At 37.6% G+C, this 13,637-nt stretch overlaps 2 protein-coding genes across 2 annotated transcripts in view; both read left to right on the plus strand.

Moving 5' to 3' along the window:
* cfap52 (cilia and flagella associated protein 52) overlaps window positions 1-9,571 on the plus strand; it is a 21,091-nt gene extending 11,520 nt beyond the window's left edge. Inside the window, exons 5-14 of the mRNA XM_081381759.1 lie at window positions 1,104-1,203; window positions 1,347-1,463; window positions 1,735-1,835; window positions 1,993-2,163; window positions 2,283-2,431; window positions 4,146-4,291; window positions 5,500-5,651; window positions 7,052-7,154; window positions 8,552-8,663; window positions 8,992-9,571. Coding sequence (XP_081237885.1) covers window positions 1,104-1,203; window positions 1,347-1,463; window positions 1,735-1,835; window positions 1,993-2,163; window positions 2,283-2,431; window positions 4,146-4,291; window positions 5,500-5,651; window positions 7,052-7,154; window positions 8,552-8,663; window positions 8,992-9,167 — 1,327 coding nt within the window. The 3' untranslated portion in view covers window positions 9,168-9,571. The remainder of the gene's footprint in view (window positions 1-1,103; window positions 1,204-1,346; window positions 1,464-1,734; window positions 1,836-1,992; window positions 2,164-2,282; window positions 2,432-4,145; window positions 4,292-5,499; window positions 5,652-7,051; window positions 7,155-8,551; window positions 8,664-8,991) is intronic.
* Window positions 9,572-12,178: 2,607 nt separating this feature from the next.
* The window catches only part of usp43a (ubiquitin specific peptidase 43a), a gene marked incomplete at its 3' end in the record, with an annotated part of 117,568 nt that continues 116,109 nt past the window's right edge, over window positions 12,179-13,637 (plus strand). The window contains exon 1 of the mRNA XM_081380354.1: window positions 12,179-13,205. Coding sequence (XP_081236480.1) covers window positions 12,615-13,205 — 591 coding nt within the window. The 5' untranslated portion in view covers window positions 12,179-12,614. The remainder of the gene's footprint in view (window positions 13,206-13,637) is intronic.

Below are 13,637 nucleotides of genomic sequence, written 5' to 3' on the forward strand. Positions count from 1 at the left end.
AAATAGCTGACTTCCTGTTGTGTTTAGGGCTGTGCTCCAAGAGACTTTTGTGTAGGTATTGGGTCATTACATGTATGTACTGTTACATACAGCCTGTGCCGGGCTATGCAACAGAGAGGGAAGACCACGTGGATTAGTTGATTTCAAAAATATATTTATTAAAGATAAAGAATGAGCAACGTAAAGTAAATAAAGTCAGTGTAAGTGTTAAACTTAAGAAATGAAACCGTATGCCATCAGGGTATATGAGGTGTCCTGCAAAAGGAAACAAAATCAGCAAAACGGTGCGGGAGAGAAGGAGAAGCGGCGGCCCTCTTCAACCAGGTCTGGAGAGCTTTTAACACCCAGGATACTGGAAACAAGCACACGCGGTCCTGGAGCAATCACCCGCAACACGCCACACCTGTGCTCCGCTCACCTATTAGGGGAGACGCAACGAACAGGCAAACCGCAGAGGAGGAGGAGCTAACAGGTCCGAGACTGTAACAGTACCAAATTTCATACCTGTGCGTGAAACCAGGGGTCGGGGCAAAATGTGGGGGCAATAACTGAGCCATTTTGCCCCACACAATTCTGAAACCCATATCACACGTAAATTTTCACCATTTCTGAAGCGTGTGCAAAGTTTCATGAGTTTTCGAGCATGTTAAGGCCCTCTAAAAAGCGATTCACTTTGGAGAAGAAGAATAATAATAATAAACGGAGCAAAAACAATAGGGTCCTCTCACCATCGGTGCTCGAGCCCTAATAATAATGTTGGTACACACACACAAACTTAATGTCACATTAAATCATGAGATTTTTGTGCATGCAAAAATCTAATTTGATTCTTAAAATTAAAACCAAAATAAACATTTGAAATGCAAACTAATAGTTCCTATACTGGCACACCAAAGCAAAAGGTACATGTAAGCGTATTATTTGGTGAAGAGTCTAACATACCTTTTGCACAATTATGTTATTACTAATTTATATATTTATATAATATTCTGTAGTCAGAAATCAATTGAGCACTATATATACTACAGATTGATGTAGTGTGTGCGTGAAAAAAAGTGCTTATCGCTTTCTGTGTTTGTTTGTTGTTGTTTTTTTCCCCCAAGTGGAACTCTACGTGTGTGGGAACTGGATTTACCCAACAGAAAGATCCGGCCCACAGAATGTCAGACTGGACAGCTTAAGAGAATTGTCAAATGCCTTGAGGTGAGTGAGAAATCACGGCTACTGCCGGTTCTGGTTCTCTCTTCTTCTTTTTTTTACCTGCTCATTCCATATGTGGTTTTCAACGTTTTTTGAATGGCTAAAACTGGTATATAAAACATCACTAAACGTAAAGTGTTTTTCAGATCCCAAATGATGATAATTATTTCTACTGTGGAACTACAAGTGGGGATATTCTGAAAGTGAACCTGAAGACTAGGTTGCTCAACAGCTGTGGACCTGTTAAACAAAAGTTCAGCAAGGTGAACCTAATTTTGCCTGTTTATACATATTTAATTTATTAATATTATTAATATTATTATTAATTCATAATTTATTAACATTATCAATATTTAATTTCTCTTTGACTGTTTTATTATCTCTTTGACTACTGCTATTATTTATTGCACTACACAGTCCAAGAAACACAATTAAACAGAGACGCAAAAAACAAGCTGAACAACTAGTTTGAACAAAAAAAAAAATAAAAAAAAAAATGATGAAATTTTAAAATGCTTTGTCTTGTTGTCGCAGGGAGTGAACTCGCTTAAAGTCTTGAAGACCGGTGATGTTTTAGTTGGATCAGGAGATGGGATGTTGACTTTGTGCTCAGGAGGGAATTTCAAAGCCATAAAGTCTGTAACAACCTTGGTTTCCTCTTCTTTCCTCTTCTCAGTTTTTTTCTTTTCTTTTATGTGCTCTTTGTTTTCCTTATTTGTTATTATTTAATGTTTCTATCTGCCTTCCTCTCATTCAACCACTAATTATGGTTAACTATATGATTTGTGACAGGAGTGTTCAGTTGGAGGGAGGGGTGACGTCGGTTGCCCTGCGTGGAGACGGCCATCAGTTCTTCGTCGGGACAGAGGCAGCACAGATCTACAGTTTAAGCTATGCTGACTTCAAACCAGAGCTCATTGCTACAAATCATAACAGTTCTGTAAAGGATGTGGCTTTTCCTTTGTGAGTATGAACACCTCTCTTTTACCACCAGAGGGAGACATTAGCTTTGTATCGGTGGCCTAAGTAACATTCATTGACATCCATCTATTTGTGCAAATCCTTTCTATCACTCTCAACAGTGGGACGTCAGAGCTCTTTGCCACCTGTTCACAGAATGATATAAGAGTGTGGCATGCTGAGTCCTCCAAGGAACTTCTGCGTATCACAGTGCCCAACATAACATGCAACGCTCTGGGCTTTATGCAAGATGGCCGGAGCATCTTCAGTGGTCAGTCTCATAGAGGATGACCTGTTGAAATGGTTTGAGGAGCATAGCGTTGCTTTTCTATGTTGATGTATTTTCCACTTGAAACACTTTTTGTACACTCCTTGGCAAAAAAAAAAAAAAAAAGGTGGCCAAGCCAAAAATGGCAAAATATGTAGTGGTATTTAAATGGTCTTAACCATTTTAATCACAAATCACTGGTCAGGAAATTAGCAAGATTTGCACACCTACTGTAGATAAAGTAACAGCACGGAATACCCTTCCCCAATTTGTAGAAAGCTTTTTACAGAAAGAAGAGTCAGGCTACGTCTACATTAATCTGGATAGATTTGAAAACTGAGTTTTGGTTTCATTTTGGAAGAGTGTGCAAAGTAACATATTTTAGCAACTGTGTGAAAGTGAACAGCACATAACAGGCAAAATACCGGTATAAACATGAATATCTATGGGTTCAATATGCATCACATGACTAAACTTACGTCATCGGTTTTAAATACCTCCGTTTTCAATGCGAAAACAGCGTTTTCAAATGTATCCGCTTTGGAGAGCATTTTCAAAAAGCTTCGTTTTTGTTGCTAAAAACGCCGTCTCAGTGTGGACGGAATGCCAAAACTGAGAGAAAAAGATGCGTTTTCAAATGAAAACGCTTTAGTGTGGACAAGGCCTCCGTGTTATTCCACTCAGTGTTGATGGCTTCAAACAGTTCATGAGCAGTTGAAAAATGTCTCCTAATTCGTTTGAGTTCATTTGTGAGACCAAATATTCACTATAGTCTTCAAATCTGGACTCTGACCTGGCCTTGTTCTCAAGCCACTTCTTGGTTGTCTTTGAAATTTGGGCAGGAGCATTGTCTTGTTGAAAAATAACATCTGATCATGTTAAGATAACTTGCCATTTGTGGGAAGCCAGCCATTCTGCAATATTTTCCTGTACTCCAAAGCATTAAATGACTTTTCATGGTGAAGTAGCTCACCAATACCAGCAGCTAAAAAGGCTCCCCACACAATGACACCTCTTCCTTCATGCTTCGCTGTGGTGGAGAACAGAGATACATTTATTATTATACTTCTCACCAGATCCTCGAAGACACCCTCTGGATCATCACCATGCAACTTGTGTTTCATTGTGATTCATCACTCCACACAAATCTGTTGATTCACACTGAATCAAACTTCCAATTTCTGCCAAAAACTTCATTCTGTCTTTGATGACAGATCACAATGGCATTTTGCTAATTTCTTGACCAATAATTTGTGGTTAAGACAATTAAAAGCTCAGGGTTTAGCCATTTCTTTAGCCCAGGAGTGTTAACTAAAGACACAGACAAAACACGATACTACTTGGTGTTGCTAGTTTGATGCTGGTTAGATTTATAATTTTAATTTAAATAATATATAATAAATGGATGTTTAACATTGTAAATATTTTATTTTTTATTTGTTTATTTGATTATGATTTATTGGATTATTTACTTGTTAAAGGTTTTTTTTTTTTTTTTTACAGTTTTTGCAGTACACTAGAATACAGATGACCTCAAAACTTATAGACATGGAGTCACTAAACTCCAATAATTAATTCACAGGGTCTTTTTAGCGGTATTTAGTAATAATAAAGTTTGAATTATGCACGAACGTGCTAATTAATTCACTCATTTAACATGTTTGGAGTTCAGTACAATGCAGTTACAGCTTTCTTTATTTGATAACTTTTTTGACAGCTTGGAACGATGGGAAGATTCGTGTGTTCACTCCAGAGACCGGGAAGCTGAGGCTGATAATTCATGATGCCCACAGTATGGGAGTGACTGCCATAGCAGCAACCAATGACTGCAAGTGGATTGTCAGTGGAGGGGGAGAAGGACAGGTACGTGCTGTATCAGATACACATCATAAACTCACTCTTGAGAGCTGTGCTCATGTTTTAGATTAAACAAATGACGTTAAAGGGTTAGTTCGCCCAAAAATAAAAATTCTGTCATTAATTAGCAATGTCATTGCAACTTTCAAGGCCCTGAAAGGTAGTAAAGACATCTTTAAAATAGTCCATGTGACTACAGTGGTTCAAATGTAATATTATGAAGCGACGAGAATAGTTTTTGTGCGCAAAAACAAACAAAAATAACAACTTTATTCAACAATTTATTCTCTTCTGTGACAGATCTACGCTATTTGCGTAGTAAACACAGTACAGCGCTTCCGGGTTCTATGTCAGAACGCCGGCTCACCATTGGCCAGCTCCTGCATCAGCATCACACGCATGTGTCGTGGTGCTCACGCGAACAGCGTCGGACAATAATTAGCCGGCATTCTGCCATAGAACCCCGAAGCGCATCACACGCATGTGTGGGTGTTTACTACGCGAAAAGCGTAGGAGATCTGACACAGAAGAGAAGAAATTGTTGTCGTTTTTTTGCACACAAAAAATATTCTTGTCATTTCATAGCATTAGATTTTAACCACTGTATTCACGTGGACTATATTAGTGATGTCTTTACTACCTTTCTGGGCCTTGCTGTCTATGGAGGGGTCAGAAAGCTCTCAGATTTCATCAAAAATATCTTCATTTGTGTTCGGAAGATGAACGAAGGGTGTGGATTGAGGGTAAGTAATTAATGACAGAATTTTCATTTTGGGGTGAACTAACCCTTTAACCCACTTAGTTCATGGCTACTTACCTAATTCATAATAACAAATACATTTTTGTGAAATATTATTTTAAGATTAAATGAATTCCTTTTTTGAGGGGAAAAAAGGGCTGCGGAGTGGAACGAAACCATTTTAAAATGTATTAAAACAGTTCTTGATCAAATAAACGCAGCCTTGGTGAGCATAGGAGACTTTCAAAAACATTAAAAAACCTTTAAGACTCCAAAGTTTTGAACAGTAGTGAATGTAGGAAACTAGTTTCCTTGGGAAACAATCAAATACACAGTTTAGCTTTTATTATACTACAGTATCTATTTTACAGAGCCATGTAAGAATAATTAGAGATGTTTTGGTTGTTTGTAATCTAAAACATCCTTACAATAAATGCAGCATAAATGTAAACCTTGACATCTCTCTGTAATGAAGGTGCGAGTCTGGGAGATATCCCAGAAATCCTATCGACTCATTGAGACCATGAAGGAGCACAAAGCCACAGTTAACTGTATTAAGATCAAGAGTAATGACAAGGAGTGTGTGACGGCCAGCTCTGATGGAGCCTGTATCATCTGGGACCTGGTGTAAGTTTGAAGAGCATCAGATCATAGATATTTAATCTAGATGTGAGAGGTTTTGCCCTCATGTTATTAATCTATGCACAAGCTTGTCATGTGTTGAAAATAGCGCTGTTAAATCAATTAAACACGATTAATTCTATCTAACATAAAATGCTGTGTTTATATATATATATATATATATATATATATATGTGTGTGTGTGTGTGTGTGTGTGTATGTGCATATGTATATATACACAGACACCCGCACACACACACACACACACACACACACACACACACACACACACACACACATATACTGTATATATATATATATGTGTGTGTGTGTGTGTGTGTATACAGTATATATACACACACACAGACATGTATAAATATAATAATAATAATATATATATATATATATATATATATATATATATATATATATATATATATATATATATATATATATATATATACACACATATATTATGTAAACACAAACTTTTATGCTAGATGTGATTAATCGATTTGAGAGGACTAGTTAAAAAGTTAAAGGGTTAGTTCATCCAGAAATGAAAATTGTGTCGTCAGTTACTCACCATTATCGTTGATGACGTTCCAAACCCAGAAGATTTTCGTTAATCTTCGGAACACAATAGACCTTAGTCAAAGGTAGTGCCATATTTAATTTTTGACAGGAATGAAAAGGCTATGAGGGACAAAATACAGTGCGTTCAATGGATTGTACTGTTGTTTAACAATATACCAGTTGTTCAGCTGACGGAATGTCTTTGCGGAAAAAAACAACAACTCTCAGTAGGCAAAAACTCCATAAAACAGTTGAGTTGTGAAAATTATGTGATCTAGGATCTTTATACAGTGTGTGCCATTGTAAAGACTGTACATCTATCCCTCACAGCCTTGTTTTCATCTGCGTTAAATTTAATATGGTGACTAAGGTCTATTGAATATATTTTGAATGTCCTTTTGATTTCTGTCCCTCTATTGAAAGTCTATTCACCAAAAACTAAAGGAAATGTGGTTGAGCTTCCATTTGCCATTTTTGAGTGCTCTATGTATGTTCGCTGAACCGTGTTTATATGTGAATAAAAGCCTAAATTAAATCTGTTCATCATGTAGTGATTGTGTCTCTTTAGAAGACTTGAAATAAAACCACTCGATTCATATGGATTTATTTTACTGATTATGAACGTTTTGAGGCATCTGATATTTGGGTGAATAGACATGAGAGTGAGCAATTGATGACAGAATTTTCATTTTTGGGTGACCTGTCCCTTTAAATCATACACCTTCACATGAACCAAATATTCAGAGTACTGATTTGCTTTGTGAAAAAAACATTTTATTTGATGTCATCTTTACCTTTATCTGTCTGGGCTCTTCTGATTTCCCATTCAGGAGGTTCATCAGGAATCAAATGGTCTTGTCCAACACCCTGTTCAGTGTTGTATGTTACCACCCTGAGGAATACCAGATCATCACCAGTGGCACTGACAGAAAGGTACAAGACTAGACTGATCTAGACTGATGTACTGGCATGTGTTTGAGAGAAATGTGGCCAGAAAGAGAGAGAGAGAGAGAGATGGAAAAAATTCAGAGATAGATACTGTGTGCACAACAACTAGCTGACTAGCTCTCCTAGTCTCCTGTGGATGTACTTTAGTATGATCCGCTCATTCTATTCTGTGCCAAATAGTCCATCTGCTAGTTTAGGGCACAGCATCAGTGTCCATTTAAAGAGCTTATTATAATACGTATGGTCGGCTGTGTACATACGTCCATCACACAGAAGCAAAGGAAAAATTGCCATCCTCAGTGCTTTCATTCATATTTCATCTGTGGGGGGAAAAAAAAGTAAAAAATGTTACATCATGATGTTATGTTTTATTTAAAGACCTTATATTATTGGCTAGTAGCTTAATTTATTATCAACAATGGTATTAAAGGAGCGTGTATAACATTTTGATGAAATATTTTGTGCATTTGGATAAAGAACAAACGTGTGCAGTTCAATTTCAGCCATCTAATAGCAGTAATTAATAATACTCCAGACTGTAGCCAAACAAACACAAATATGACTCCATTGTTGTCCAGGAAAAGCAGCCAAAACCAGCACAGTAGGTACAGTACTTGAAAGGACACAATGCTGGGGTCATGCCGAATACCCAGTGCTGGCGCAAAGCCTGCTGGGACAGATCCATCTCAATGAGGCGTACCAGACCTGCTCTGTCTGAAAAAAAAAAATGAAAGAAAGAAAAATTATTTATGACAGAACAATTCTATCAGGTTTTAAAAGGTAATAGCACTACCTTTTAAAACTTGATAGAATTGTTCTGCCATAAATCATTTTTCTCTCTTTCTTTTTTTAAACATGGTTTGAACAGCCTCATAAGTATGAAGTTTGATATATGGACAGGATGTTTTAATAAAATAAAATCATTCAGAATCAGAATTTCTTTCATTTATTTGTTCCTTTTTAAAATGAATAATTCAATTATATAAAAAAAGCAAAGCCATATCACAAAAGTGAGCATCCCCATTACTGCTGAAATGCAATAAGTGGCCTACGGAAATTACATTTATGTAATATCTGTTGAGTACAGGTTCAGAGGACAAAGAACTGAAGGCTTAGAGCCATTTGTTTTTTCTTAAGTTGCACTATAACAAATTACATCTTGATTTTTCTCTCTTATCTGAGTGCATGCTGAGAAATGATATTGTCTTTCTCTATTTTTTTCATACTTTTGATTGTTATTCAATCAAATTTATCAGCCATCGTTGTGCTTTTTTTAAATTTGATTTAATTAACAACCTTTTTTATTTGTTTTTATTATACCACCATTAAACCATTTAGACTAGGATAAGACATCTTACATGCAATCTTTAACCGTTCAACAGATTGGCTACTGGGAGGTGTATGATGGTTCTGCAATCCGAGAACTTGAGGGCTCCTTGTCCGGAGCTATAAATGGCATGCACATTTCTGAGGAGGGAAAATATTTTGTGACTGGTAGGTACCTTCAGTATCTTTTCTCATGCTGAGTTATTTTCACCGAGTCATTCTTCTGTCATATGGCGGATGTAACAGTAACAACAGGTGGCACAATAAACAATATAAACAGAAGTATTTATAACGCTGCAGAAAAGCATCATTCGCAAAACAGCTGGATAAATGTCTGCTCGCCAAACACCTGCAGAATTCAAACTGATCCCAGCAGTTATTTTTAAATGAGTTTCACAGTTTGAGTCGATAAGGTGCTAATCTAATATTCCTGTTTTTAGTGCGTATTCATGCTGCTTTCTGCAGTTTAATGCTAAACATCAAACGTCTCTTTCAGGTGGAGATGACAAAGTACTGAAGCTCTGGCACTATTCTGATGGCGAAGTGACCCACGTTGGCATCGGGCACAGTGGAAGCATCACAAATGTGAGGATCTGTCCCAACAGCAGATATATTGTCAGCACCAGTGCCGATGGAGCGATCCTAAGGTGGAGATACCCACAACCCTCATAGAACCCTAAACAGTCAATAAGATCATCTAATGCAGTTCAGATAAGATGATTATTAGAGAAATATACATTTGCCTTGCACATATTATAAAGATTTAAAACCCAACAGAATAGATATTAAATTTGCTGTGATATTTTTTAAGAGCAAATGCAGGCCCTTTGGATGTCAGTCACTATATTTAAACATAATATTACAAATTAACTTGTCACCATAATCTGCAAGAAAACATTATTGTATAATAAAGTATTTTAATGTCACAGAACCAAAAAGACTAATGGTACCTTCTGCTCCTTTTTCTTGCAAATAATTGTAGAACAAATTAGGTTATGAATTCTAATGAGATTTAAAGGTACCATTAAACAGTCCAACTCCAGTCATTTCATTGAAATAAAGCAGCTTAGAGCCCCAGTTTCTGAGGACTTTTTGTGAACTGCACTGTCAGCTAATATATCACCTGAGAATCTCCAGAGAGTTGGCGGGGGAGGTTTGGAGAAGTACAGCGAGGCATGAACCCAGCATCTGGATGTGCCTGTCCCAAATTTCCTCTCACCTATGAAGAAGTCTAAATAATGAATGTCTTAACCCCTAACAGTAAGGATATTCAACCATATTCAGTCAGATAGGGTTTTTTTTTGGAGGGAGATCAGGGGTGCTCTGCTAACTTACATGCTTTGGCAATAAAAGTGGTTTCGTATGAGGTTTCAAAAGCAATTTAATTAGTAACTGAAGATACTTATCAGAATCTTCAGTGTCTATAAGTGAATATTATGCCATGCTTTACATTGTGACAGTTCATTGGTATAGCCCACACTACAGACAGCGCAGATCTGACTATCCAATGACCTTGTTGTTGTTGATATAAAGAAATAAAGTAGCAAAGTGAGTGGGTGGTCCAAACACAATGTTCTCAGTAATCATATACTGTAACAGTATTTATCTGTCTTGCAGGTAAGGTGTCTGATAATAAAGATGCCTATCAAAGGAGAAACACGTACAGTGTGTCTGATAAGATCATAAATGTTGGTCTTTTACAGCTTAGATGAAGTCTGTAAAATCCTGTGCTGAGTTTATTCTTTTTCTGCTCTCCGTCTTCCTTGCTTATAAGCGTAATGGGGTTACAGTTATGAAAATACATGAATATGATTCAAGACATGAAAATAAATCATGGAGACACTTTTAAAAGAAAGCACTCAGGGCAACAGTAGGGGGCTCTTAATGCTTTATGAAAAGACAGACCACAACTGTGGTATAATTGCTTATGAACCTCAGAATATTTATCATAATTAATGTTCATGTCAGTGGTTCACAAACTTTTTTACTCCAAGGCCCTCATTGGTCACAACAATATTGGGAGGCCCAATAACTTTTTCAGTTTTTTTTTTTGCAATTTAACTTTCACCTGATTTCTATAACTACAACTTCTACAATATTTTAGAGCTTGGTATAACTAGAAAACATATATTAATTATAAAAATGCCCATGGAGTTTTATGATTTTATTAATTTACATGACATGATCTAGAAATTACACTTTAAAAAATTAGTCTTTTCAAGACGGTAGGATCCCTGGTTCCTCTTATTCCTCGTCGTCTTCTTCAAAAAAGCAAGCTGTTAAGGAGGTGAATTAAAATAAGAAACATTTCGATTTTTAGTTGATTTGACATATTTTAATGCTGGAATGTCTTATTTTAAATCATTTAAGTCATCTTGGCACCTTGGTCACTAGTTTACTCACACACAAGAGTATTTATTTTATTTTTAATGAATAAATGAACAGATGAACCTCGGAATATGTATTGTCATCTACATTTACAGGACCAAAATTATTCCAGTTTCAGGAAATCTGAATATATGAGTATGTCCAAATGAAGGTCATTATGGAATCACGTGACTTTTGTATTGTCATTCATTGCAATATAAAATCCAAACGGCTTGATTATTGAGAGTGTTTAGACTTATTGAGGATAAAAAAAAAAAATGGTGAATGGATTTTTTTCATTGTATGGTGGTTGTGTCCACACACTGCAAAGACACATTTATATGCATGCAAACACCATATAAAAGTGAATTTTGCATCTGATGACCTCTTTAAGAAAGGCTTAATCGGAATGTGAACATTAACTCCACATTTAAAGTGTGAAAATCAAGTTTTTAATGTTGTTTATATGTCTATGCGGTGTTTTTAACATGAGCAAATGAAAAATCGGGTAGATTTAGCCATATAACGAGGCAGCGGTCTGACTCCAAGATGGCGAACGGAAACATGGTTTGTGTGACATAAGCAACACATTATTTGCTGTTTGATAACATAGTCAAGCAAAAGGCTAATCATATTAATTAACGTTATGTGTCCGACGTTGTAAAGAGTGATACAGATTGTGCAGTTTTTCTCAAGTTGACCGAGTGGATCTCTGAGCTGGTGTGAGTGAGTGAGGCGGGGGTAATTAGCATATTACCACTATAAGTCATATTTATTTATATAGGGCTTTTTTTACAGTACAGATTGTTTCAAATCAGCTTTACAGAGAAGTAATGCAAAAAAAAAATCCAGAAGAAAATAGCCTCACAGTCCAGCTTAAGTAAGTTCAGTGATGTTTCATTTTTGTTGTAAAAAAGTTATTAATTTAGTTTATTTGTATGTTAGCAGCTCTGGAGAAAACCGTAATGTCATCGTCCAGCTCAGTCCAGTTCTCATATAATGGTGTCAGTACAGGCAGATCAATATTATTGTTGTTAAATACTAAATGAAGCAAGTGTGCATAAAGAGTTTTTTTTTGTTGTTGTTGTTGTTGTTGTTGTTGTTTTTACAGGAAAAACGTTTAAATATGTAATTTTGCTGATCAAAGATTAGTTTTAAGGTGGACTTTAAATACGGAATACATACAGCAATGTTTGTGTTTGGAGAGGATATAGTTGAGCAGCGATGAAGCAGGTAAATACAGGTGTAGATGGACTTCCGTCTTCGGGCTAGTCACGTTCACTTCTCCAAATACATGTTCAAAGTAAACCAGGCTAATAAGATTCATAGTGGGAGGGTAGAAAGCCGTGTATCCACCATTCAGACCCATACTCACTCCAGCCAGAAGCCAGAAAAGAGAGCGGAGAAAACAGCTAGTAATGGGCATCCACACACGAGCACGCATGTAGGTGTGGTGTAAAGAACAAGAGTTGTGCCTGAATGGAGTTAAGCCCAGTGTCATTTCAAGTGCGAAAGCGTCATGGATAAAGCGAAACCAGCGCAGCTGAGATCAGCGATAGGGAATGTCGGGACCGCGTTAGTCATCATGAGCCTCAGCGCCGACACCGGTGCTTTTTGGAGTCTGTTTTTCATCGTCGTGATGGTTTAGTGATGAAGAATTTCGAGACGCACAGGACGCCGTGTCTTCACACCGTAGTGCACTTGTTTCTCTTACTGACTTCTGATCGGTTTGGGTGAAACAACAGACTAAACATGGATACGCCGAGGGAAACCAGGAAACAAACAATCAAAGCCAAATCAACCAAGCGCAAGAACAAGACGCACAAGTCCCAGAAACTGTTCAGAAGGAAATCGCTGAGATCGCTTGGAAATTTTATGAGCAGGATTGTCAAAACTTTGGGCACTTTAGCACACTTGGGGGACGCGGACCAGCCGGACGCGCGAGAGGATGATGATGGGGGGTTTGGGGACACTCTGAGCGCCCACAACTCTGGGAATTACAGAGAGAACTCGACGAGGAAGACAGTTGCGCCCGCATCATCTTATGGATCTGTGAAGGAAAGACTGTCCTGGTGCTACGGCGAGAAAACTCCGGGAGTTCAGGGTCTGAAGAACCACGGAAACACCTGTTTCATGAACGCCGTGGTGCAGTGCCTGAGTAACACGGAACTTCTGGCAGAATATCTGGGTCTGGAGCAGTATAAATGTGAATTATATGAGCGGAGGATCAACGGGGTGATGAAGAGCGAGGAGGTCAGGGGGGAGGTGACGGAGAAGCTGGCGTCGCTAGTCAGGGCGCTCTGGACGCTCGATTACACGCCTCAGCTGTCGGTGGAGTTTAAGGTGAGTTTCGACCAACTCACACAATGGCACGCCCCTATTAATCAACATGGTGTAGACAACTTCTTTGAGAGATCCTTTCTTTAAGTGTGTAGAGTGGAATCGTTTATTTATGCTTTAAACTGAAGATCATCAACAGGTGAGTTTGTCTGAACAAATTGAACTGCATCCCCGAGTCAACCAAATCACAGACATTTTGAAACTATAATCGATTCTTTCGGACATGTACGATTCGTATTGAAGGGGGACAGCACCGACTCCGAATTAAACCGAGAACAAGTGATAGCAAACAAAAAAGTAGCAGATTCTAATTGACTTTCATGAGCTCAATCAGGGTTGCTACAAAGTAAACTGGGACACTGAACACCTTTATAAACAACACGTCTGTTCAAAACATTTTGGAGCAGATGCCACGCTAGGTCAGGATAGGACTGA

The sequence above is a fragment of the Scardinius erythrophthalmus genome, assembly GCF_964197995.2.
Source record: "Scardinius erythrophthalmus genome assembly, chromosome: 12".
Classification (NCBI taxonomy): domain Eukaryota; kingdom Metazoa; phylum Chordata; class Actinopteri; order Cypriniformes; family Leuciscidae; genus Scardinius; species Scardinius erythrophthalmus.